Source organism: Ammospiza caudacuta, chromosome 3 (genome assembly GCF_027887145.1).
Source record: "Ammospiza caudacuta isolate bAmmCau1 chromosome 3, bAmmCau1.pri, whole genome shotgun sequence".
NCBI lineage: Eukaryota > Metazoa > Chordata > Aves > Passeriformes > Passerellidae > Ammospiza > Ammospiza caudacuta.
Window position 1 is genome coordinate 54,393,838 of NC_080595.1, and position 27,837 is coordinate 54,421,674.

Below are 27,837 nucleotides of genomic sequence, written 5' to 3' on the forward strand. Positions count from 1 at the left end.
AAAAAAAAAAAAGTATCAATTTAGAGGACGAAGCAGAGCTCTGGTTTGCAGAAGACAAGCCTGGGCACATGGTGTCTTCAATCCACTGCTTCCATGTCTGTGTCCCCTGTTTGCTTCCCAGACTGCCCCTGGACAGATCTATCTGCTGGGCCATCCACACATTCTGCAGCTTTTGGTGGGCCCTGAATGGGTACTGGCATATTCCCAAGGGAGATGGGTGTGCTTTGTGCGGGGGTTGGCACGTTTTCAGGGGTTGCTGGCATGCTTTCAGTGGGCATTGGCATGTTCCCAGTGGGGACAAGCACACTCTCAGGAGGCACTGGCGCACTTTCTGTGGGTGTTGGCACCCTGTCTGGAGGGGAGGGCGTGCTTTTGGTGGGCTTTGACCCATTCTCAGTGGGCACTGTCATACTTTCAGTGGGTGCTGCTGTGTGTTCAGTGGGTGCTGGTGTGCTCGTGCTGGGCTGCTCACAGGTTTTCCCAGCCTCTGAATGAGGAGTGAGAGGAGCAGGAGGTTCTGGCACCAGGATGGCATTACATGTTTGAGTGTCACAGGGCTCTGGATTGCTGCTGTTGCTTGGGAGGGACTCCTCTGCCCTGTGGGACACCCTGAAAGCTTCAGCCAGCTGCTTCAGCATCCTCTTGTCACTCTCATGCAGCTCAATGCTCTCCTGCTCAGAGGGGGAAGGCGTTGTTTTAGTATCATCTTCTTCATCATCTTCTTCTAAGATGCCATTTCCATTCACCTCTTCTGGGAACTGTGCTTGCTTTATTTTTTTGTACAATTCATTTCTCTCTTCCTGCAGAGCACGGCAGAGGTTCTCTAGTCTCTGGATTTTCAGCACAAAGCACTCATATTCCTTGGACCTCATGGCTTTCTGTAGTCAAAGACATCAGGCAAAGGTACAGGTTCAGTTTGAGTGCATACAATTCATTAGTGGAACTGGCAATTAGGAAATTATTTGAGCAGCCTTCAGAGGATGCTGCCAGGTGGCTGGCTTTCACCAACTGCTCTTCAATAACTATAGTGTTTTGGACCAAAGATTCAAGAGGAAATTCATCCCTGTAACTACAATGTATTAACATTCTGGATACATATTCAGATCAATTTCACTCAAATATATTTGCAGGAGTACCTGCTGATGCTCTGGAGAAATGGAAAAGCATAGTGGATGTCCATGCAGACAAGCAACCCAGAGCCTGCTTAGACTTTTGGTTGGTGTGGGTGTGAATTTGGAAGCAAATGAGCTGCATTTTTTTTTATTTGTTTATCTTGTTTCTGGGCTCTGTAAGAGCATCCTGAATTGGAACATTTTCTACACCCAGTGAGGAAACAAGAGATATAGAAATCCATAAAAATAGAAATAGCCATAGCACAGAGCTACAAAGCTAACCAGAAAGATCTGGTCCCAGTTCAGTTTATGTTTGGGGTGAAACTTCAGGCAGCCTCTTATCTTCTTTGAATGAGTTCCAATGTGCTTATGAACTTCCTTTGCAATGCCCCTGGGACAGCACATTTAAAAATATGGAGAGACACAGTACTTGCTTTTGACTCTTAGAGTCTGACTACACAGGAAGTTAATGAAAAGCATGATTTTAAAGTTCATTAGCTAGAACACATTAATTCCCTGGGTGGATGCTCTTATGCAGAAAGTAGCATGAAGTGAACTAATGCCAATTTGCTTGTATGGGAGAGCATTGAGAATCACCCATTTTTAGAGCACTTAAAATTCAGAGTTACATAATTCAGTTTCTCATGGATGTAGTGGATGCCTGCACAATCTAAAAGCACTACCAGCTGGGATTGTCTTTTTCTCTAAAGACATCCAATTATCAAGGTAGCTTGAAAGAAAGACCCTTAGATTCAAGAAGAATTTTTTCACTGATTTCTGGGATTATCTCATCTCCTAATTAAAGTTTTACGTGGGGAAAAGGATGCATCTTGAGATGGGAAAGACTGCTCACCTCTTCAATCATGTCCAGTAATGCTCTGTTACAGTTCTCAAACCTGGATTTCCATGTAGCAGTATCTTTTTCTAACTTCTTCATTTTCTTTGTCATCTACAGAATTAGGAAGAAAAGCTACATCACAACAGAAATTCCAAGCTAAAGATGAAATTAGGGCAGCCCCTTTATTCAAGTCTTTGGCCCTGCTCAGAGCTCTGCTACCAGCAGCTGTAGTGTCTGTGCTAAGTAATAATTTATGTTGAGGGATGGATTTCATTTGAAGTAGCTGCTATATCACTTTCAGCCTCTAGTCTGTAGTCCCAACAATAGGACCAGTTGATTATAGCCAACTTCCAGCATACAAACTACCACAAAAACAAAAGGCAAAGAATTTGGTGGATTCTGTTTGTCTCTTTACCAGACTACAGTGTTAGACTGCTGGGAAGTTAAAGAGGGGCTCTTCTGAGCCCTCAAGGCCAGGGAAATTCCCCCTGGACGACTCACCCCTCTATACTACCCCCAGAACACACCACTAGCTAAATAGCACCATTTTTCCTGATGATTTTGTGCAGGCAGGACTCTCTGTGAAGAATTATTAGGTGCTGCCTGGATCAGGGCATGAGGATTTTGAGCCTTGGTGGCAGAACAGAACATTTTTTATTACAAATATGTAAAATAGGTAGATGTGTTTGGTTTTTAACTCCCATTCATTACAGGAAATAAGAACCCCAGCTGCAAGGAAACAGTCTCTTGGATGGTTTCCACATGGTGTAAAGGGGTTGGTGGGCTTCAGCTCTGCCTACACACTCTAGTAAAAGTTATGTAGCCTATGTCAAACTCGCTGTACCAGTGTCAGTCACCCAGAAGGTTCTATGCACTCCTGGGAACATGGTCTGATAAATGTGGCTCCAGACTCCCCCTCTGGTATGTCTCAGGGATCTGTACCCAACCACCACAGTGTATTTTAAGTAAAATATTTATTCTTCCAGGCACTTTCAGTTTTAGCTGAAATGGAGAGATTTCTACTCTCCTTTCTGCTGTTCAGCTTGCAAAGCTGAAATCCAACCTGCTGTCAGTCGTGGCTGAGTGTGTCCTAAATCTTATTTGAATGTTGATGAAATTATTCTTCAAAATGTGCAGAGATGGTCCCATCTCAGGTAGAATTATTAGAGTGAGAAATATCAAAATCTAAAAGGAACGTATCAATTACAGAGTTCAGGCATGAGCTCCTACTCACTTTTTCCATCTCCTGTTTGAATGTGGCAAACACTTCATTGCTTTTGGCCAAGGTTTTTTGAAATTCTTCAAATCTTTCAGAGTAGAGAGTGATCTGTATTAACAGAGAGAGAAAAAAAACCTCACTAATTTCAGTACATCCAGGATGGCAAACTTCTACTTTGGTAGAAGATAATAAAATAAATATTATGTTTGGGCATGGAAATTAGTTTCTGTTTGGAGACCATGAAAGCGCAGAAACTCTTTGCAACTTTTTATGGTTGCAAACTATTATGATTCCTCCATTGCAGAAAGATGAGTAAGAATAGAAAGAGTCAGGCAAGTGATTTTAAAAAGACTTTGGAGTTATGGATGCCCTCCTCTCCTGAATGTTGCAGCTGTGGTATCCCTATACAGGGTGTCCAGAAAAAAAGTAATTCTGTAGATATCAAGACTTGTGAAAACATTCCCCTTGCTTTAATCCCTGGCCCATCTCCATGGGCAAGGACTAACCTGAGCTGGTCCAAGCACTGATGCTGTGCAGGACCATTCAGTGTGATTAACTCAAGGTGAGAGCCAGCATGAGCAGAGCTGTGCCTGAGCTCCAAGCCTTGCTTCACCTCACAGATGTCACCAAATCCCAGCTTTAACCTGGGGGTTTCAGCCCTGGCAGAGGAGGTCAATACTGCATGGCTGCCTGGCTGTTCACCTGCCTTGGGGATTTCTCTGAGCACTCTTCCAGCCAGGCTGGGACCTGGGTGCTGCCCTGGCTAGGATGCTTTGGATGTCCAAGTGAGCTGGGGGAGAGGCATCCCCACACCATGCTGCAGTCGTGGTTTCCCTTCTTCCATCTTTCCACCTGGTGGCTCAGGCTTGGCCAGGAGCTGCACAGGCAGTGCTTGATGTGCTGCACTCCCCTGTTGGAGAGGAGCGTCACTGCTCACTTTCTGTATTACCTGGCATGCAAACAAAGCCCACCCTTCACTTTCACACTGCTGTGAATCTGCACTGGATTCCTTCAGGATGCATCCCTGCACCACAGCTTGAGCCAGCTGAGACCTTGTCAGCTCTGTTTTGGACTGCAGCTGTAGGCAAGGCCAGCAAAGACAGAGCAAGCCATCCCCAGCCAGCCTCTTTTGCCAGTTTCACTTCACTCTGAGGAGCAGAGCAGAATAAAATTCTCTTGCAGTGTGCCAGCATTTCAGACTACCAGGGCTCCATATTTTGCTATCAGTTTATACCTGGCCATGTCTAAGTTTATCTGTGGCTGTATTTTTTCATTATTACAATATTTTGTATCTAAAATCATCAGATGGTTTTGGAGGAACAAATGTTCTAAAGATCTGAGTTTAGTGTTTCTGTAAGATTTTCTCGTTTTCAGCTTTTCCTGCGTGGTTTGGTTTTTGTTGTTGTACTTTATTTTGTTGGTTCTTGTTTGTTTGTTTGTTTGTCTGTTTGTTTGTTTGCTGGTTTTTTTCCCTTTGAAAAAGAAGACCAGCTCCAGCTTGTTCCATTCCTTCTGGTGCCAGAACATCCCTAGAAATATTTAGGTCATCAGACATTTCATCTGTCCACCCTGGCAGCTCTTAGGAAAAGTGTCACATGGTGTCACATGTGGTGGCTGAGGCAGGGTGGCTGCAGAGCTCTGGGAGGGTCAAGAGCAGCCTGCAGTATTCCAGTGTGTGGGTGGAAGCAGGTTGCCTTCTTTCTCCACACCAGCAGAGAGCTGGAAAATGGATTACCTAGGAAATTTTCTTTAGTGTAGAGGGGGTGTAGGCAACTCACCCCTGATACTTCTATGAAGTCACTGAGGAAAAGAAGATTTAGGAAACATTGCTAATAGCGGGGTGGGTTTCATTCTGACTTTGACATCAAGTACAGTTATGTTATGTATCATGCTTGTTCTAGCTGGTTGTTATGTTATGGTGCCCCTCGCCACAGCCACAAAAGCAGGGTTCCAGGCAGGTATAACCTGGGCTGGAAGGGCCTGGGAGGCTGAGAGGAGGGCACAGGCTGCAGCCCTTCCCCACGGAGCTGGGTGAAGATGCGGGATGTTAACCCATACAGAGCACTCCGTGGTGCCACTGTCAGAGCTAGCTGACATGAAGCTTGCATGTTTGTGTTTATACAAGGCTGTAGCCAGAGCTGTGACCTAGGCACAAACAAAAACTCAGAGGGATTTGTTTTAGCAGCCCAAGTTCCACAGCCTAGGTGGGACACTGCTACCGGGTGTAGTAGTGGAATGTTGACATTTGGAAGAGATGTCACAGCTCTAAAGAGAAATGCCTGAGCTTCCCAAAGCCAGGTGATGGAGCAGAGGTGGGAGTCAGAGAACTGAGCCTGCTAGCCCAGATCTTTTTTAAGAAAGCTCACCTCAATTCTGTCTCTGCTTTTCCTTCCAATTTTTGCGAATTGTTTAATTAGGTCAAAAACATTTCCCATTTGCACAGGGCAAGCTCTGACCTCAGCGGGGTCCCTGAGGAGCACCACAGCACTAAGAATAGCATCTGCAATTTAAACTGAATAATAAATAAATGTTTTCACAGTGGCTGGGAACAGGCTGTGAGAGATGTCACTCACTGGGAGCATGCACTTGTGCTCCAAGATCAGGGAGACGAGGATTGCCTTGCTGCATCCAGCAGTACTGTGTGGGAAGGGAGGACAGAGGCAGCACTGCTGTGAGTGCAAGGCTGTGGGAAGTGGGGGCTCCTCAGCACTGCCATGCTGAGAGGGTGCTACCATGGGGACACCTCTTTGGCCTTGTTGTGCTCTTCTTGGTTGCCATGGTTTAGTGGTTGCCCTGTGCTGGCTACCAAACATTAAAGGTCTTGGCCAGCTTCTATCTTTTTATTTGGTTTCAATGCGTGAAGCTAAAATAGTCTGCCTAAGCATCATGCCTGGGGAGAGCATGCAGCATCCTGGGAAGCACCACCACAGTTTGGGTGTGCCTCCTCAGCTGGTGCCAGACCCCTGTCACCATTTGGAGTCCCAGATTTGGCTGTCACCGCCACATTGGCCATCCAGAGACTGGCTGGCATGAATATGATGTCCCCAGTTCCTTCCAGCTCAAGGAAGAAGTGGGTGTTCATCACCTCCTCTGAAGCAGAGTGATATCTCACTGTGAAGGTTATATTATGGCTTCTCCCTGTCTCACTGACCCAACATCTTCTCATAAATTTCCATGCAGCAGTTCCTCTGTTAATCACAGAATCATAGAAAGACTTGTGTTAGAAGGGACCCCAAAGACTGGCAGGGACACCTTCTACTAGACCAGGTTGCTCAAAGGCACATCCAACCTCTCCTAGAACACTTCCAGGGATGGGACATAATATCTGTTTATTGCTTTGTGTTGTTTGTGTCAAGGAGCCCTTTATGCTCTTTCTGTTCTGCACTTGCACAACACCTTGCATTACAGCATCTGGCCCATGAGGGAGGTCCTTTGGTGCTACCATACTGGAAATAATAAAAAATTTTAAAAATAATATTAATAATGTTATTATCCCTGGTAATTCCAAATGAAGGCTGGTATGTAAGTGACAGAGCTCTCACACTTGAGCAACACACTTAACTGCATATTTCATTTCAGGAAGCAAATAAAATTTTTGTCTGCACAAGCCTGGGAGGAGCACATGTATTCTCAATGCTTTCACAGACTCGACTGGTGTTTTCTAAAAACACCTTTTCTCTTTCAAGTATTCTATTTTTTTATCAATAACTCCAGCTTCATTAAGATGGCTACCGAGGTCTGCCTGCATAATTTTTTTCTTCTGGTTGATCATAAAAGTTTCGTTAAAACCACTCTAAGAAAATTTGGAGCAGGTTTGCAGACAGGACAGACTCAGTTGGAGGCCTTGGAGGTTTCATTGCAGAACCTGTCAAACTATTGTCAGCAGCAGTTTATATGATGTTCTTTGGTGTGCCACTGGCTTATCTCAGCCTCTGAAAAAACACACTAAAAACTAAACCCCTCTTAGCAGGTGTCCAGGTTATCAGTTTAACACTGAAATTTCTTGAGGGCTCAAGAGGCAGCAATTAGACCATCTGCAAAGAAAAAGCTGGGACAACTTGCCTGTATGATTAACTGTGAGCAAGGGCTGGGAGGCACTTCTGATGGAAGAGGAGATGGGCAGCTGCAAGAGGCACTGACAGACTGACAGCACCCCCCTCAAGGTTCTGCTTGGGGGAAATCTTTCTCACAGACAGGTCAAAGAATCTACGTAATTGTTTCTTAAATCTAGAAAAATTTACTGATACTCTCTCTTTCTGGTGTCATCTAGTGTTCTCACTCATTGATTCAAGGCCTCACTTGAATATTCAAGGTGATTATTGCATTGCTCCCAAATTGCTCCCATATTCTGCCTATGGCTTGGTTTTACTGGCTTTCACTCCAGCTTGACTCCTGGCGTAATTTTGGCAAGTAATTTTATTTTATTGAAAGTTTCAAATTACAGTTAAGCACTGAAATCCTAGAGACCCCTCTCTATAAGCCCTTAGTAGACAGAATTCCTGTTAACGAAAATGCTGCCTTTGCACCCCAGTTCAGAAAAGCATATGGGCACAGCAGCTCCAGTTTGGTAAACTTGTTTCCTGATGTGTATGTACTCCAGTGCTTTGCTGTAAAAGTGACCTGCCTGAAGGGTAGTTATGGTGAATTATCAAGGCACACACATTGTTCTGTGGTTGAGCGCTGTAAATACTCATAAATCAGCACTTTAGAATTATTAGAGTCAGAAGGAACCTTTAAAGATCAGCTAGTCCAATCCTTCTGCCTTAGGCAGGGACACTTCCCACTGACCAGGTTACTTCAAACCCCATCCAGCCAGTCTTGAACACTACCAGGCACAGGGCATCCACAACTTCTCTGGGCACCCTTTTCCAGTGTCCCACCATCCCACAGCAAAGCATTTATTCCTCATATGTAAAAGAAATCTCTCCTCTTTCACTTTAAAACTGTTATCTTTTGTCCTATCACATGCCCTGGCAAAAAATCTCTCTCCATCTTTGTAAGCCTCTTTTATACCAAAAATTTGCAAAAAGGGCCTCTTCTCTTCTTTAGACTAAACAACCCACATGTCAGAGTATGATTTGCAGTATGGGCATTACCTTACAGTTGGCTTGAAAATAACCTGCTTCCTTTGCAATAGTCTATGAGATGTAGAATGAGGCTAGAAGGAATACACAGAAAGCAGTTTGGATACTTTACCTGGGATGTGCCTCATGGGTTAAAAACTGGCAAACAAAGGCACACCATGCAATCACCTCTCCTACGTCACCTGTGCCTGCAGGACAGTCTCTTGCTCCTTTAACATTTTGGCCTGGAGCTTCCATTCTGCAGCTTGGTTCAGGAGCTGTGTTTTGGGCAACAGAGAAAAAATTGTTAGGTCCCTAGATTATCAGTTGGAAATCCTCATGCTCCAGCTCCTCATGTTACTGTGATAAGGAGTGGCCTAACTTTCAGGTGAATACAGTTAGAGCAGTTAGGTAAGGCAGACTATTTACTGTTATCCTGAGACATGGGACAGGCTATTTGCATTCCATGGGCATATTTGAATAGGAGTTCAAAGCCTACTTGGAATTAAGTGTGCAGTACAGTGGGCTATAAAAAGTGCAGTATTTAACCACATCTTCACCAGACTTCTAGAGAATGGTTATGGTACTTTCTGGCACATTTATTTCAGCACAGCTCCAGCCAAATTCCTGCTGTTCAGTGAATGGCAAACTTCCTGTCACATTAATGACCCTGAGTTACTATGTGGGGATGGTCACAGTCAGACCTGCATCAAAAAAATCTGGGAGTTTTCAGCAATCCAGTGCATAGGAAATGTCATACATTTACTGCTGTCTGTTATCTTTGGGCTCTTTTTGCCCTGGCAAGTGGAGAATTCCAGCTCAGGGTGATAAATGTCTCAGGTTAAGTAGGCAGCCCAGGAGGAGCTTGACTGCAATTTCTTCCCTGGCTTCTCCTGGGAAGGTCTGCTTCCCTACTCCAAGGTGCTTGGCAAAATCACATTCTGATCTGCAGGCTGCAGATAAAACAGGTGGAGGATTGGTCAAGGCTGAATGAACCATAGGAATGAGGTTTGCAGAGACCTTTCCTGGCTACAGTTCTGAGTCAGCACTTCCAAAGTACACAGTAATATTTCAGCAAATGGTTTAATCTAAAAGCAGGAAAAATTTACCAGGGTGTTAAAGAAATGTCCCTGTTGTCTACCAAACATTTATAAAGTGTTTTATTAGTCAGGCCAAATATATTTTAGAAAATGAATGCTAATGATAGCTTGAGAAATGAGACATAAAGAAGTTATTTTACCACAGGATTTTGCTCTGTTGGACTAAATTGAACTTAAATTGTACTGTAAATTGTATTTAAAATAGCACAGCTGGGATCTGAAAATATATTGATAATTAAAAGAACTGTGTATGTCAGGGGATCTTATACTGGAAGTGAAAGGCAAGTAGAAGCACATGCTGAAAATGTATTTGATCCCCAGTAAAAACTTTTATTCTAACCATTTTATTGGAAATAACATATGTAAACTATGCAAATACCACCTGGTAAAAGAGCTGAAGATGAACCCTAAAATGCTGATGGTCTCCAGCTGTTTGTGGCACAGAAACTATCTGAATTAGATTTGCTGCATATATAAACATTTGTATATTGGCTCTAGAAAAATATTTCATCAATTCAGCCCTTTAATTTGGACCCACTGAATTTTTAACATCTAAAGTTTCCTAGACAAGAATGTTTTACAGCTCAATTATGAAGAAATTGTGTTGTACTTATTTTATATCTGCCTCAATATTTATTTTGAGAATTTAATTTGATTCCATGGAGATAAATCAAGTTCTTTAATTCAGGTCTTGTTGATTAAAATTTCAAATAGTATAAGCCCTGGCCAGTAAAAAGAGTTGGCATGGGTTAAATGAGCATCAGTTTGTGCATTTATTTTCTCAGAAGAGGGCATGCTTTTCATGTACAAAAAATGAAATAAATTTTTTAAAAGTCTGGATGAAATTTGGATTTTTAAATTTCACCTTTCTTTGATATCTAATTTTTAGAGTGTCTTTTAGAATTTATAGGGCTTGAATGATTTAATGAAATGTGCTTCAAAAACCTTCAGAGCTACTCAGTCCCTAGGCCAGTCATTACTTTCAAGGACTGGACTTTTATCTGAATTGCTTCAATCTCAGCTGGGGTTACCTCCATACCCAATGTGACTGGAATAATGAAAAGGTCCCACCTCCTGCACCATGTCTTCAGCCACAGCACAACAGATGGACAGAGAAGGCAAAGAAAAGTTGCTTCTTTTGCCTCTTAATGAAATCCCTCTTTCTTATTGACCCACATAACTTCTGCAGTGAACAAAAATCCAAGCGTTAATAAAGTCTTCTGTATTGGAAGCAAGCCACAGAGAGGTTTGCTCAAATTAGCACATATTCTCATGCAGCCTGAGGTCATCTGCAAACACCAGGCTGGGAGAAAATGAATCAGAACTGATACATTTATTAATAGACTGTGAAGTGGTAACAAGGAGGCTGAAGTATTAAGAAATGAATAAATATTGCATGTGGTGTTTACAGAGCAGCACTTTAGTGAAGGGTGGTGATGCCACACTCTATTATTAGAGCTATGGTAGCTGCTGGAGGCCCAGACAGTCACAGGGGATGGTTTAGTGAAAATTAAACTTCTCTTTTTGCTGTCAGACTCTGTAAATTCCAATTATGTCGTGCTGACCAGTTGTGGGATGGTGATAAAATAGCATCCTTAGGTCAAGCTGTCCCTTTGTGAAAACCACACATTAGGAACCACTGCTGCTTCAACAGGGAATTGCATTCTTTGGTGAATGTGTAGAGTGAACTGTGCAAGCAATGAGATGACCTCCTTCTGAGGTGCACACGCCCTGCACGAGGGAACACCTCTCATTGTCTGAGGTAAAGAAGTTTTGCACAGGGGCAAAGATTCCCACATGCAAGAAGTGCATGGGAAGGCATCAAAGTGAGCCTTCAAAGAGTGATCAGATAGATAAAAGCATACAATAATTTTCATTTAAGAACACTTGCAAAATCCTGCAGCAAAGGTCATGCACAGGGATGAGAAAATTCTATGGAGAGAAACATTCTGACAGCTGTTCTAACTTTGCACATTACTGAGCTGGAGAGAGTTACAGCTAAGTGAGAGAACTCCATCAAAGGCACCTTGGTTTCACACATACATGTATATACATTACTCCCACAGACACTAGCACAATGGCTGGGTGGGTGGGACTAAGAGCACATCAATAGGATGGAGGTGGGAGCCAAGTGTAGGCCAGCTCTCTGGTGCTGGGCTGCCCGTGATGCATCGTGACATGCCTAATTATGCCTTGACTCATTGCATGGCTTTTGGCCTTCATTTCTGCAGCTAAATCTACTTTGCTTGGAGGTAATGTTAGCCCCACATCACCAGCCTACCTCAGGGACAGGATTTTTAAGAATTCATTTGGACAATGGGAAAAATATTCTTTGTACACTGTGCATACCATTATACACCCACTGCGTAAAGGTTTTGTAGCTTGTTTTCAAACCTGTTAATTTTAGCACACAGCAAAGCCCAAAAGAAAATCTTCCACTCCCAATTGTAGACAGTGATGACTTTCAGTGCTTTAAAAGAAATGAAAATACCAAATCTGTGCATACCAGTTCTGGATAATACATGCAAAGAAGTTTTGGCTAAAACAGGGACAGTCACAGATGACAAGCAGCCCTAAAATTCATGTTCTGAGAGGTGCAGCATGAAAGCTCTTTGACACAAGGCTGTATATGCCAGTTTTCCACAGAGCCAATGCTTGGTCTTTTATATCTCCTGTTCTGAGGGTTTTTTCCCCCTCAGCATTTGAAATCTGGTACTCATTAGCAGAACTCCCAGTGACTTCAGTAAAGTAAGCCCATATTTGCTTTGCCATTGTAAGCGATTTCTTGGACATCTGGAGATTTTTGGAGTTTAAATCTGCCAAGAATCGATGGTCATGAATGAAATTTTGGGGTTTGGCTTTATGTGGGTTTCAGAGTGAAGGAGAATAAGTCAGCTGGACTACAGATTGTCATGCAGTGATATGCAGATTTGCACCGAGAAGCCCCAGCTCATTTTCATCCTCACTCTTTAGCCGGGAGTAAAGCTGAGCAGGAGTGGGTGTTCCAGCTGAGAGATAAGTTCAGAGAAAGAGGAAAAATCCTCTTATGGGCTGTTTTTGGTAAGAGGTGTATGCTGTGTTTCCTTTGGGCTCTAACAACAAGTCTTAGAGCCCCATATTTTCATCTATTTGAGTATTTTAAGATACCCATTAAAGCCATGCTTGTGCTAATATATCTGTTTCCAGATATGGGGAAGGGATAAATGTTCTCTCTATAGAAATCTCTCATGCTGCTCCTGAGTTAGCTGGAGGACTGGTGAAAACTAAAGCTTTCTTGCAGCTGATGAGAGCCTGTCACTCCCTCTGAGAGCTGCTGCCTCCACTGAGAAGAGGGACCACGTGCCTGCGTTGAACTCTGATCCTTTGTGGATGTGAGGATTGTTGTGAAAATACCAGGCAGTCTGAGAAAATTAATTTTAGTCAGATTGAGTCACAAATGTGTCAGACTACAGATGGAGGAGTGTCCTCCTTCCATCCCAGCTGTGCCTGCAGAGGACGTCTCCTACTTTTCCTTGTCCCCCTGCTAGAGATGTCCTTGCCTCCAGAAAGGGAGACAGAGCAGACAAAGCTGCTAAACAGATCCAGACCTTGCCTGACAGAGGCACTGGCAAACCAGTATAAGGAGGGAAGCAGTGAAGGGGAGGCTTTGTAAGAGCAAGTGGCTCCTGTGGATTCCTCCATGGCAAAAGTGGATCCATGGCAGCATGCCTGGGGAGCCTGGAACCTGGGGGAATAGCAGCCTTCAGCCATTTCACTTCAATCCCAAGTTCTTAGTCTCCTCTCTGATGGTTTAGCTGCGTGCATTCATATTGTGTGGGGAGATGCAGTATCAAGTACCAGAGACAAATGGAAACCAATGGCATCACCTGACCCAACATCACCATGCACCAACTGCACAGTGACAGTGATTTAGCTGAAACAGTCTGGGCTCTAACCCACTGCTCTGTAGTGTGCCTCTAAAACTGTAAATTACAAAGAAAGCAGCCTTTCAGAGGCTGTTCCTTTGCATTAAGCACTGATGGTAGCTATAAAAACTTCTCTGCTACTCTACCCCAGATTGGACCTGAATATATTCGTGAAATAGCATGCAGGGCTTGTTTTGGCCTAAAGCTAGATGAAAGACAGACGAATTAGAAGGATAGGCACATACATATTCCTTCTCTTTCTGGTGTCGCTCCTCGGCTTCCTTCATCATTTCCTGAGACTGTTCCAACTTGGCATCCACCAGTTTCTGTTGAAGTTCTCTGTGCTTAAATATTTTGTCAAGGTGCTGTAAAAAAAAAAAAAAATCTGCTGAATGTGCAGGTTTAATTATCTACACAGAACTTCATGCTTATACATGTACTGTATTTACTGGAACACTTAAAAGACAAAATCATTGCAAAACAAGAAGACACTCCTATTGCAATTACTGAAACGTTACAGCTGTGAAAAGAATAAACTGTGCCAGAATTAACATGGGAAGGGAAGCTGGTGTACATTATCAATTTTGATTTATTATATGAAAAAAAAAAGCCTTAGCATCTTTGCCAGTTCTGTGATCTACATATGCAGTGATCAGTACAATCTAGTATGATTGAAGATCAAATAATTGCTCACCAATAATAAAAGTGCTGAGGACACACTTTTTTTAGCTGTTAAATGGCCACAGTGTGGATGATGGTGTAGACACCTTGCACCTGCAGTACTGGGAGCATGTGCACAGCCCATGACAGCCTCTGAGTAAATACAAGCCCAGCACATCCCCTTTGGTCTGGACACACCTGCGCAATGGAGGGCCTGGGTGACAGGACATGAGTGGGGATCTGGAGATAAGACCAAACAAACCAGAGGCCTCCTCCAGCCTGTAAATTGTCTGCCTCCATGGTGACTTTCAGGAGATAAATGCTGCTGATAGCCTTCTTCACTCTTCATTCACTTAGATAAAATTCATAGGAGCAATTATTCTGCGTGTGTCCCTCTGGTTTACATTTTCTTCTCATAGACACCACAAGAGAGGAGTGTACATTTCCTTCATTCAGTATAGAAATTCATACATGATTCAATAGATTTGGAAAAGCAGGTATTGTATCAGTCATTCCAGATTGTAAAGATAGATAACTTATGTTTTATTCAGTATGATAATGTTGTCTGATTGTACTGAGGCTCACAGTAAATGTATTTAGAAACTATAAAAAGACCCATTGTGATATTTGTTGATGTTTGTCATAAAAAATTTTAAAAAAAGGTAGTTTGGGATTTTACTGGAGGATTTTTTTCTGGCGTCAAAATTAAAAAAAAACACAATCTATTTAAATTCAAAGGGTCTCCTTTATCTGTCATCCTAATTTTCTGCTTTTGGGAAAGGGTCAAATAGTTTACATCAGAGCCCTTCTCAGCAACCTGCTTCTGGAGGGAACAAAATATCTTTGTTGTCACTGCAGAACACGCTACTAAAGGAAAGGGAGCTGGGGTGTACCCAGAGGGAGCTTAGTGGGGAGGAGGAAAGGGATGCTGGGGGAGGTCCCAGGATCTGGGGGAGCTGGAGCAGCTCAGCAGACAGCTGGCACCTCTGGCTGCTCGGGTGCCTCAGCCCTCTCCCTCACAGCAAGGCAGCCGCGGCTCCACGGGCGGGGCGCTGTCCCACGCAGCCCCACACCGCAGAGGCCTTGCTGCAGGCCCGGCCCTGCTCGGAGGGCAAAGCACATGGGGGCCACCCCGTGAGACAGACGAACGATGGCCAGGCTGCCGGCAGTGCTTCCTGGTCCCCCGGGACAGCCGGACAGCGTGCTGCCATCCCCGGCAGCGGCCGGGGCACCGCTCACCTCTTCCCGCAGCTCGTACTGGTCAATGATGCTCTTCAGCTTCTCGGCCAGCTCCGTGTTCTCCTGGCAGAGCTTCATGTTCCTCTCACTCTGCTGCTCGATCTGAGCCTGGATTTCACTCAGCGTGCTCTGGAAGTGATTAGTTATTTCTTTCCTCTTCTCATCTTCCTCCCGTGCCCGCTGGATTGTTTCCTCCTGTTGTTAAATGGGAGAGAACACAGTGAGTGAGAGGCATAATAAGCAGTTCCCAAAAAATACTGTTTCAGAGTAGCATAAGGTTTCTCTTTGAAGGATTGTACGTGTTTGCATTCCTCTTTGGAGATTTTCTTGCTTTCATCTGCTCCAGCATTAGGCAAGATTCTAAATTTACAGAGCCAATTACACAGCGGCCTTGAAAAAAATTAGGGAACTAAGAATTTGCATTTATAAAGATCACCTTTTACAATGCCTCGATTTAACAAGGAATCTTCATATCAAAGTCACGGCCTTTGGGATTTAAATTTTTAAGAGAAATCCATCACTTGCTGAAGAATCCCTTCCAATCCCCTCCCAATTTTCCTTCCCTAATTTTTTAACTGACATAAATATTTGCACTAATTTACTAGCTAGTGAATTCAAGGAAAGCTTTTAAGTTGTTTCCTACAGAATTAAAGCAGACATTCAGATTTAATTTGTTTCCCTATTATTGAACTTCTGTTTTAGATTTGTTTATATAAAAGGCAATGCAGAAAGAATCTGGATTCATTGCTTTGGATCCAGTAATACAGACTATTTTTATTCCTTCCTCATTTTCTTCCAGGGCAGTCTGCCCTTCTGGGGAAGGTAATCCTGATATAGAATTGCTAGACCATGTCTGCTGTAGTTACAAATCAGGCCAGGACCACGCTAAAAACTCCCTCCACAGAATGCAAATGGCATACTCTGATAAGGTTTCAACTATCATAGTAATTTGCATAAAAATCTCTGGTAACACTGCATATGGATATTTTCTATAAATATATTTGAATAAAGCCTTGGCTGACTCTAATAAGGTATAATTTGTATCATGAATGTGACATAGCAGGCGTTGATTTGGGCCCTGCTCATAAAGTAAGGTGAATACCAAATGACCCAATTTCTGCTTAGCATGCACAGCACGAGCTTGATCTAGGACAGCTGCTGTTCAAGGTAGGGCATGTTTGTCCTTTTGCTGTCCAGGGAGCAATAGGGATGCCATGACCTTGGATGATGGGAGGAAAGCAATGGAGCCATTAATAATACCCTGGTGCACAGAAATTAATAATACCCTGGTACACGGAGCCCTGCTGTGCTCTGCAGTTCACCCAAGAAGCTGTGTGTGTATTCATAAAGAGTAATACAAAGTGTGAAACCCAGAAGGACTCTCTCTACTAATAGGAAGGAAAATTTCATGTGGAACTGGGCAAATGACCTGGGGGTTGGATCCTGGTTCAGTACCTGGCTTAGAAATGAAACATACAAAAAATTTGCGTCAAGATGAAAGAGAAGCTCTCCAATTTTTTTTCTCTCAGTTGGTGAGAATTATTTTGAAACATTTTGCTTAACCAGCAGTAGAGCTGTTTGTAGATATTTTTTGGTTCAATCCTTTTAGCAGAAGAATGACCTTCCAAAGCAGAGTTAAAAATGCCGCTCAAAAGATGTTTTAGATCTATTGATTTAGCATTCCCAAAAGGAAACATCTAATTTTCTTTTGAAAGGACATGTTTACAAACAATGTCATCCTTTTTATTTTTATTTGAAACTTTTTCCAAATTTGACTTGAATTCCTAGGTAGTTTTAATTAAGTTAGAATTCCATTTTATCTCTGATAAACTGTTTAAAAAACTCCTCATGTCTTTTAGTTCTCCATTACATAGGTGCAGCCCTGAGCAGGCAGAAGAGGGAAGGTGCTTCACTTCCAGAAGTCAGAGTGAGAAATTGAACTTGCATGTCTGAAGTTGTCTATCTGTGGTTTCAAAACATCCTTCCTCAAAAACACTTTATTGTTCTAATGCAGGTAGCCTTATAACATGTCACTGCTGTGATTTAAAGCTCTCCAGAGTAATAAGTCTATATGAATATAAACCAAAAAATGTGGATTGTTCATATGTCACACCAAACAGTTCTGTTACAAGGTGAAAGGAGACATCCTGAGACTACCAATCATGAAAATGTAAAAAAACCAACCCTCTGCATATGTGTTACTCAGAAGATCTTATTTCCTGCTCCTCTGGGGTAGAAAAATGATACAATACAAAGCACAGAGATAATACAAAGATTCATGGTTAAAGACACTGAGCCAGCAAGCATTTATTTGCAGGATGCAGGATTTCTCTGTATCTGTTCTGCTTTGGAGAAAAATATACTTGAGAAGGATATTTGCTGGGGGATGGGAGCTGGTGTGTGTCCTGGGGAGCTCCTCAGAGGCCCTCATTTGTTAAATCCTTGAGATCCCAGTCACAGATTAAAGGGAAGGTAATCCTGAGCTGAGCAGAAGGACAACAGTGTGGCTACAGCACTGAGCAGAGACCAGCCAGAAACTCTAGTTCTCTTTTCTCTGCCCTTTCTGAACCTTTGCACTCCCTGTTTACCCTTTCAAACATATGTTCTTGTCCTAGTGCAATACTGCTTTTGCTCTCATGTTTTGCTGCCAAGAATGTAAGAATGTAAAACCTTGTTAAAATTAAGACAGGATATTTTGGAGTTTGGGATTTAGCACAGGAATGTGAGATCATTTGTGAACAGAAGAGTGTGATTGATACTGGAGTTGTTCTCGTGCCTCTCTGGGGCACTATTGGTCTGCTGAAGCCGTATCAGCCAAGATGATATGAGTGAGGAATCCTTTTTTCAATGAACTGTGCTCTTTATTCCCAGGCACCACGGTCTGAGCCAGTTTGGAGCTGAGCCCATAGCTAAAGCTGTTGACTTTTGTGACATTTCTATGAAAGTCATTGCTTAATGCCTGGTGGCAGGGAGGACGAGGGACCTGAGATGTTCATGTCACTACAAGATGCTAAGTAGCTACCAAACTGTCAGATAATTGGCAGAACATGAACTCCATGCAGAGAAATGAGTTGCTGTTGCTCTCAGCAGAGCTGCTCTTTATTGCAGTGGGAACACATTCCACTATTTCACAAACCTTTATTCTGCTTTTCTTGGAGGGAGAGTTAAACATCTGTGTAACTGCAAGGAAATAATCAGAGTAGCTGGACTATATGTAAGTGAAAATTTGAGGCTGGTATCCAATACTACGCAGAAATTTTCTTTCTCTGATCTGCCCTGTGGATTTTCAATGCAGCTCTGCATTGAATACATATTCATCACCACTTGGCTGCACGGATGTGCAGTTAATGGGAATTCCACACACCAGATGAGTGAAGATGACATTTACATGACATGATGTGCATATAATGTACCACATGGCAAGTCAGAGGGGGTTTCTGATCTGGGCAGACCAGCTTTCTCCTTTGCTATTGAAATGACACAGCCTCCTAGCTTCTATTTTCCACGTTTTGAAACATAATCAAAGTGCTAATCCCAAGCACTAAAAGTTATGAATCTCTGTCCTGCCAAAACCAAAATAAAAATATTTAAGCGTAAGATTTTAAAAATACAGTTTGATAGATTTTCTGGTTCTGAGCCCTCTCATTACAGTCATGAGTGAAAGAAAATTGCACTCATTTAAATAAATAGAACATGAGTTTCTGGACATTCACAGATATCTAGGAGCTAAAGCATAATGGCAAATATTCCAAGAACTATGCTAAAATTCTTAGAGAGACAAAACTGGATAAAGATAACAAATGTTTTTGTTTATTACTTTACTTCTTATGCATTCTGCAAGTGTATTTTGTCTTACTGTCTTATTTAATTTTGGGGTTTTTTCTACGCTGATAGCATGGGAACCTGAGGAAAGATAGTATTCTGGGTTTCTTAAAAGGTCTCAAAATTCTTAGAAAGAAGTGATGAAAATACAAACACTTCTTCCTAATACCAGATCACCTCAGGCATATTCCCTGGCTCACCTGGCAAAGATACACAATAAAAATAAAAAATGAGCCTGAAATTGATAGCTTTATTTAGAGAACCTAGTCACAAAGTAAAGCAGTCCAACAGGTAAAAAAATGTTGAAAAGAGACTTTCCTAATTGTAAAGATGAAATGTGCAAAGAAGTATTTGTATACAAAGAGAATGAAAAAATCATGCTTTCTAGTAGGAAGATTAATAAGCATAAAGTAGCTGTGAAACTGTATGAGAAATTCAACAAAATTTGTTCCAAATATGTTTTCCAAATAGAATTAGTTTTTCTCAATGCCCCAGTCTTCACTGATTTGTTCCACTGATACGATTTGCTTAGGAACATCAGTTAAGGCTATGCAAAGCACTGTATCCTTAATTCACTTTAAAACTGGCTCATATTTCTTTTGAAAGATTTTACCCACAGGTGGCCTGGTAAATCACTGTGGATCAATACTGAGGAATGGCTCAGGTCTAATACAAATAACAGGCACAAATTTAATTTTCACTAGCAGTTCTTTGTGACTATAACTGAGCACAGAGAGATTTGCTTCTAGCTTCCCTATGTGTTAAACTGCTTTTATCCTTCTACTAGGGCACACACTAGTTTGAGTGTATGAGTGACTATTCCCTCTCCCAGCTGTATTCTTACCAGCACACAAGGAAAGTCAGAGCAAGACCCTGAAGGCCAACTCCTGAGCCGGTGGAAGTGAATGAAAATGCATTACCAGTAATAGAGGTTGTATCAGATGGAATTCTTGCTGCTGACAATTCCTATGTGTAATTCTATACATAACTGTATCCCCATAAAGAAAGGGCTTGAATAGATCAAAGCAGAGGCTTTTTGTATACTAATACCAACACTATCACTAACATGCACTCAGAAAAAAAAGGATGATCACAACAGAAATATTCTTCTTGAACATACTTTTTTTTCAAGGAGCATAATCATATTATAAATTTCACATTTAAATGGCGTGATGCACCAAGCAATTGGCAGACATGGTGTATGGATCCCAGCATTTTGACATTCCTCAAAATTTTCTCTTTTAACTGATTCTGGTAATCCAAACAACTTCCACAAATAATGTTGGCATTCTTCCTGTCTTGATGTTTTGTGTCTTTAGACAAATGTCCTGAATGACTGATCCTCACAAATCACTTGAAAAGTCCAAGTGCTTGAATTACATGAAAACACCCACCAGCCTCCTGTGAGTCCACTGGAGCAAAGCTGGTGTTCCTGTGGTTCTGTCCATGCACGTGCATTTGCATCTGCACTCTGAGGGACATGGTCTGTTAGTCCCTGCACTCTTCTCCCTAGTAATGCAAGGAAGTCTTACAGCCAGTGTGGGCAAACCCAGTGTCCAAAAGTGCTGGGATATTTCCGAATGAGAAACAAAGAGATCTTGGTGTAAACGGACCTCAAGATCAGAGTGTATATATAATTATTATTATTGCATGTGTAGATGCAAAAGTGCCTTTGATTTGGTACTAGAGGGAGATGGCAAGGTGTCAACATCACCTTTCCCTCCCTGCTGGGTACTGTGCTCAGGCTCCCGCTCACCTTGAGGTTCTTGTTGTGCCTCTGGAGCTCCCGGCACAGGCTCTCCAGCTTGCTGCGAGCGAGGATGGCTCGGCTGTGCTCACTCTGCAGCTGGTCCTTCTCCTTGGTGATCTGGGCCTGCCTCTTCTGTAGGTACTTCAGCTTCTTCTGCTCAGCACGATGTTCTTCAAGCTGGGCAAAATGGGGATTAAAACAGGGAAACATTGATTAAAATGAAACAAGTGGGATGGAAAAGAAAATAGGTTCTTTTGTTCTGGGGAAAGTCTTCAAACTTTTTTAACCTCTTAGGAAATATTTTGTATTTACCAGCACTAATGTGATAGGAGAGAAGAACCTGGAGATTCCCAAGCCTGCTTGCTGCGACAGTCCCAAGTGTGCTGTACTGCGGTTGGGTGAATATAATTTTTAACCATTTTAGCTCTTCCTTCTTTGGTTTGAATTTCTTTGAAGGACATCTGTGATTTTTTTTTGTTTCAACATTTGGATCTAGAGCAATCAGTAGTGCTTTATGTGGTGAGATTTCTCCAGATCATGAGGTGACACAGTGGTTGCTAATTCTATTTTATTTTTTAGTTTCCTGAAAAAGAAGCAGTTTCCTAAATATGCAGGAACCTGCTGGACAAAACAACAGAGGAGGAGTTGGAGACCAGGAATGTTGTTCATGTGGGGGCTTTGTTGCTGATGGAGAAGAATTCTCTTCAGAGAAGAGTTTCCCAAAATGCGGCACCTCCTCTTGCCAGGCTCCTGTCAGTTGTGTTTCTGAAGGTCCTGCCATCACTGGGGGTGGGTCATGGCACACCAAACCTCTTTTAGGCTCTTTGTCTCCGTATAATTCCTGGAGGAAACAGGGACAGTCCCTGCTGTTCCCTTGGGAGACTGCTGTTCTGTGGGTGCATGACTCCTGCCTTCCCTGGAAGGCTGGTAGGGAGCAGGGTGGATTTGGAGGGGGCAAAGAGGACCAGCAACCTAATTCCTAATAGTAACCCCTGCACAGTCTGGTTATTTCTTTTGATGCGTGTCCATCACTGGATGTTTTGAAAAAAATTCCTGTACCCTAAATTAACACCCTAACAGTGAGGTCAAAGAAGTCTTTCACCTCTGAAGCTTTTAATGATTTCATCTCCTGTTCCAACACACAATAACCCTCCTCACTGTATCACAGATGTGCATACATTGCAAGGTATTTCTGAAATCCAGATGTTTTCTGATTGAAAAACAGTAGCACATGAGCTTAAACATGCAAACCTTAATAATAACAGTTGCTGTTAAGACTACATTATCTAATAATATGGTGTCACTTGTACTAATTAGCCCCAGTATGACTGGGAAAGTCTGTGAGCACTGGGGAATGATGTGCAGCTCAAACAAGACAGTCAACATTATCGTATTTTACACTTTCATGTGTTTTCTGTAGATGTTCAGTAATTTATGCTTACAGTAGAGAGGTCTATGTATTATTAATCAAATCACAGCTAATTGTACCACAAAACAATGCTCTCACCAGCTTGGAGTATATTTACAGTTTATGTCCAACTTTTAACAGATGTATTGTCTATTTTTGCTTCTGTAGATCACAATACAGGCTTTCTTTTGCATCTAGTCAAGCTGCACTAGCTGAAATAATTTTTCTAGTACTGTAGGAAAATAAATTTCTGTAATTAAGGCTGAGATTTTTTCCTTCATAAGTTTGTTTTTGTCCCCTTCCCTTTGTGGAGGGATAAAATGTAAGAAAATAAAGATAGTGCAGAAGGTATCTCACCCCTGAGGAGTTGCAGCTGTACTAATCACCAAAGATTAGGAACAGGCCTGCCCTTAACAGGCCACAGCTGTGCCAAATAAGGAGCGTGCTACAGCAGAGTGGGTTAGCTGGGTGAGAAGGGAGCTGTAGTTTGTTGGCTGTGCTGTGAAAAGAGTTGGAGTTTGTTGGTTGTGCTGTGAAAAAGGAGTCAGTGCTGTGAGGAGCTGTGTGCGAGAAGGTATGGGAGCTTTGCAATAAGATGACAACATCCATTTTCTGCTGAAAAACACAAAAAAGTGTTCTTTTTGCTTCACGTTTGGCATGCACACCCTGTGCTCAGTGGATAATGATTTATCCAAATTTCACCATTCACTCAAACTGTGCTTGAGTTAGGGATCTCAGAATAAAGTTGGTATTAATCTTGATATGAGAAGTCTTTCATGTATTTTTTTTTCCTTTTTTCCCCCCATTAATATTACTTGCACTAGAAACTTACATCTCAAAGTTCTCAGGAATAGCTAAGACATGATGTTACTTTTGCAATGAAAAAGGCAATTCACTGGTAAATAGGAATGCCAAAATGGTCCCCAATTATAATTTTTTATGAATAATTAATGAAGTAGAAGCTAAAATTAACTGCAAATATAAGCAATTTTGACTTTTGAAAGCTGTCCTAGAGAAACAGTCAATTTAGGAAAGAGAAGTTTTATCTTGATCCCACTGCAGACAATGTCTGAGCTTGTATTTATTTTTTAGCATATTGTTCTTGCATCCAGCACTTGTGAGAATCGCAGGACCTCTGAAAATAATCCAGTTATAAACAATTCTGTGACAGTTGTTTGTAAGTTAAAGTTGTTGTAAACCACAGTCTGCTTTGCTAACCCAACACACCGGATTTAGTGAATGAGATGTTCGCTGTTGGTGAGTAGAGGCAGAGCTTGTGCCCAAATGCCTGTCCTGCTTCCCCATCCCCTCTGGCATGGCTTCTACCTTCTCCAGCCCATGCTCCGGCCTGCAGTGTGCCCACAGTTGTACAGACTGTGCCAGGGCATGGGCTGGCAGGGACATAACATTGCTGGGCGGCCTCTCCAGCTATTTGAAGCGAGGGAAGCACTGCCAGGGAGCCAGCTCCATCTATCACATGGCTACACCTTCCCCTGAGCTGTGCTGCAACAAGTGCTTGTGTCACCACATGGCCCACCAGACCAGGGAGCTGATCTGGCTGGAAAACAGCTCAGCAAAAGCAAGACATGATCCCAAGTGTGTGATGGGGACGGACAAGAGGGAGCAGGGAGAGCGGTCACAGCTACAGCCAACTGCTGACAAGCCATTAATCACCACATGCCCCTCAGCCACTTCAAGTGAGCAGGGTGAGCCTGTCTCCAACAAGGTTTTTGTTGTATTTAAGGAATGATTTATTTCAGTGACATTGCACAGTATGTCAGAAACAAGTGTTCAGTACTTTTGTTTTAGCACCTTTCTCCTGAATGGGCTACTGGCAATCCAGCCCCTGTTTTATACAGTGCTGCAATGCCATTTGAATGCGGTGGAGAGTACTTTGTAGAGGAAGAAGACCTATTTCAGCTAATCTGAGAGCATGAAGTCCCTTTAAGCATGAGATAGGCTATAAACAGCCTGAACCCAATTTATGAAATCAGAGGATTTTACATGAAAAACGGAAAGCTAAATTTCACTTCGCATTATTATGAGACATGGACACATCTGTGCATAAAATCAATTAAAAAGTCAGTGTTCTGCTTCACACGTTTTTCAGCACTCCACAAAGTGTAAAATGCTGCAGCCTTGTCATTTGTAAGATTTCCACAGCTTATGGTCATGCAGTCCTTTGACTACAAAGGAAAATATCCCTTCATCTGAAAATAACCCATCTTAAGTGTGGAAAGAACAGTCAGGTAGGTGGCACTGTTACAGGAGTGACATTATGGTGGCAGGGGCTTTGACTCTTCATTTCATTGTGCTTTGGCTTCTCTTACAATTAGTCTTAGTTGTCTATTGTCTGCTTCCTAATACAGGAAGCTTTATTCTAGATCCTGTATTATTTTCATTTGGATGAAATCACCAATGCATAATTTAAAGCCATACCTGGGACAGAAACATGCAAAACTCCTTGCAGGAGGTGAAGGCAGGAGCCTAGACACCAGTCTCCAGTGTGGGTCAGTTTGGTAGATTTGCTTTTAAGTACAAATATTCTGCCTCATCAACTTTCTGTCCCAAATCTTGTTTTCCTCACTTTTTACTTTTTTTCTCTTTTTTTACCCATAATTATCTGACTATGACAACTGTATTGGGACTCACTTATGAGTACAGACACTGCTGGTATGTGAGGTTTGACCATGCTGCATGTCATGTATTTTTTATACCTTCTTGTGTAGGCAGTTTGTACAGAAAAGAGCCAACACTGTACTCACCAGCTCAGCATACTTCTTAAACAACAGGTCCAGCTTCTCTTCTGGAGTACTCAGCTTATTCAAACTTTGCATCAGTAGGGTGGCTTCTTTTCCTTAGAAAAAGAGGAAGCAGAGATTTGATGCTATATAGTTTGTAGTTGATGTCCTGTTATGAAATTGGCTGTTTGAAATTGGTTGGGCCTGTAAGAACACAGGCTGAAATGAGGCATTTTGGAAGGAAAGGAACAATTTTTACAGTAAATTTCTGAGTTTTTCTTTGCCCCATGAGAACAAACATGCTAGGAATTTCCTCCATTTCACACCTCAGTAATGGGCTTTTTTCTAACAAAAACATTGTCTGTGAGATGCTTTTGTCCTGTGTAATCCGATTTCCATTCAATGTCTTTGCAAGATGATTAGGTCAGACACGTGGCACGTTGGACTGAAATAGGACAGAAAGGGCCTGGACCCCAGAGGCTCAGGAAAAGCTCTCTTTGTAAGTGAAAATGGATCAAGTCTGGTGTATTCAGCTCCTTTGCTGATAGACCCACACAAGACATCAAGGATATTAAGTCAGATATAGAGACTATGTTGTGGAAGTAAACAATCAGAGGGTGGTATGTGCTGCCAGCCAGGTCTGGGCTATGTGATACTTGTGTAAATCACTTCACTGACTTGGTGGAGAAAGTTTGTATTCCAGAGGGAGTCTAATAACTCCCTGGGCGTGCAAAGCCAAATCACTGCACAGCCATTCAGGTATTGCTGCTCCTCTGACACCTCTTGGTTTTCATTTCAGCCCCAGGTATGAGCTGGGACTTGAACACTGCTGTCCATGAAATACAAAGTGTCTCTGACATCCCTGGAGATAAGGTTGCCTGTGGTCCCAGGGGCTTGGACATGCTTTTCCAAATGCTCCTCCTTCCTGAGACTGTTAGACAAAATCTGCTTTCTGCTTTGGGCTGGACATTTTCTACATTTTCAGTTCTAGTGCAGGCCAGGAGTACTGTCTCTGGAGAAAATCCTTTATTTCACACTAAATTCTCTCTACAGCATCAGCATAAATAAGTGGAGCTAAAATCAAATCCTGGTGTGAACTGTCACAAGGGCAGATGGAGCATTGTGTGTTGGTAGGGTTTTCACAGAGCTTGATGAAGTACAGTAACAGCACCAAAGCCAAGGCAGTAGAAACTGAGGAATTTTCTTCTGGATATTCAAAGAATTTCTGAGGGAAAAAATCCATGCTGTGTCCTATGCTTAGTCCCTTGTCTGTGAGAATGTCTATGGTGATTAATTTACAGGCTTAGTCTGCATTTGGGTTTGGATTCTCATGCAAAGGGGAGGCTCGAAGATTGGCTGGAATTAAATGTAGGAAGGGAAATAATTTACATCTATATTAGATTAGAATGTAACTACATTGCTCTCTAGTGGCTGCCCAGCAGAAAGTACATGTATTCAAAAACTTGCTAAGACTTCTTTCTAGCTCAGCTGACAGCTCTGCCAGGGCTGAGGTGTTAGAGAACAAATGTATTGGCTTATTTCATCTATATTATATGATTAGTCGAGGGGTTTACTAAATGAAAAACAACCTGGGCATGACAGTTAATTTATTCTGCAGGTCCCCATGCCACACAGTAGCACCATTATTACTGTTGTGACCAGTGAGTAGCCATATCTGAGCAGACAGGAGAAGAAAAATGCACCAAGATACAGATGAGAGGCTAGGTTTTCCTTCATCTAAGTGACTTTGTGCAGTGTGTCATTGGACTGACAGCTCTGGCTAACCAATGTGGGTGGCTCAGAAGTACATCAGTACTGTGTGATACAACTCTTTTCTTTAAAGAACTAATATCTGATATAGCCTACATGTTGGGTAGTGCCAAAATAAATTATCAGTTACAGAAAAATTGTAATGATCGCTATAATTTTCAGTGGTAGCTGGAGGCCCCTATCATCCATACCAGAAACTTAACATGGTAAAGAGCAAGGACCAGGGAGTTCTCACTTGTGTTTGCAGAAGGGCTGTGTGAGTATGTAAATACCTACCTAGTCCCTTCAGGATTTTCTTCTCCAGCTTCTGCTCCTTGTTGCCGCTGGGCTCCTTTGCTTTGGAGGCATCCCCAGGAGCCAGCTTCTCTTTCTCACTCTCTTCATTTCCATCTTCATACTCTGCATCCTCCAAGCTGCCTGGCTCTCCCTTCTCAGGCCTGTCTCTTCCTGCAGCAGTGCTTTCCTTCTCCATCAGGCTGGTGGCAGACCCGTAGGTTTTGATGATGTCCTCCAGCTGCCGGCTCAGCTCCTCCGAGATGTCACACACGGCTGCTTGGGGCCAGCTACCTGGCTGCTCCATGGGGGCTGGAGCAGGGGATGGCAGGCCAGGGGCAGGTCTGTCCCCGCTCTGCCCCTGGATGTCCTGCCCAGGTGAGGTGGAAGACTGGTCACTCTCCATGCTTAGTGCAGCACCTGACAGAAAAACAAATGGAGGGTTAATTTAAAGGCATAGAACCAGCCATACAAAGAATTAGCCATCAGGCTGTTCTCAAAGCTTGGCCAGCGTGTGAGTGATTTTGTGTGAAATTTGGGATGGCAGCTTATCCATTGGTTCTGGCTTGACAAATATGTCACACTTAGATAAATAACCAAGGTAATTTGCCTGCAAGGAAAAAGGCAAATCATATACTTTCCAAGAGAAAAGCCTACCCAAATCTAACACTTAAAAATGAAAACCTCTTATTCCCACTGCCAGCAATGACACATGAAATGACACCCCAGTCACTTATACCATTTTCCTCCTTGAATAAAATATTTGCCACATGTTTACTTTTCTTGATCTGTTTACTTGCAACACTGGTTCCGATATAGGCAGCTTCACTTCAGAGCTGCATTAGTTTCATTTCCTGTTTCTCTCCTGTTGACACATCTTGAGTCAATAATCACAAAAAATATTTTAATATTTTTAATGTTTTACTATTTATATTTT

At 42.5% G+C, this 27,837-nt stretch overlaps 1 protein-coding gene across 1 annotated transcript; it reads right to left on the reverse strand.

The window, feature by feature from the left end:
• Positions 1-27,306, reverse strand: TXLNB (taxilin beta). The gene is made up of 9 exons (XM_058801914.1): positions 26,904-27,306; positions 24,882-24,973; positions 20,715-20,885; positions 15,137-15,331; positions 13,483-13,602; positions 8,436-8,510; positions 3,185-3,277; positions 1,966-2,061; positions 1-878 (listed from the first exon to the last, which is right to left on the reverse strand). The coding sequence occupies exons 1-9, from the start codon at positions 27,304-27,306 to the stop codon at positions 78-80; spliced, it is 2,046 nt and encodes a 681-aa protein (XP_058657897.1). The 3' UTR covers positions 1-77.
• Between the last annotated feature and the right edge of the window lie 531 nt (positions 27,307-27,837).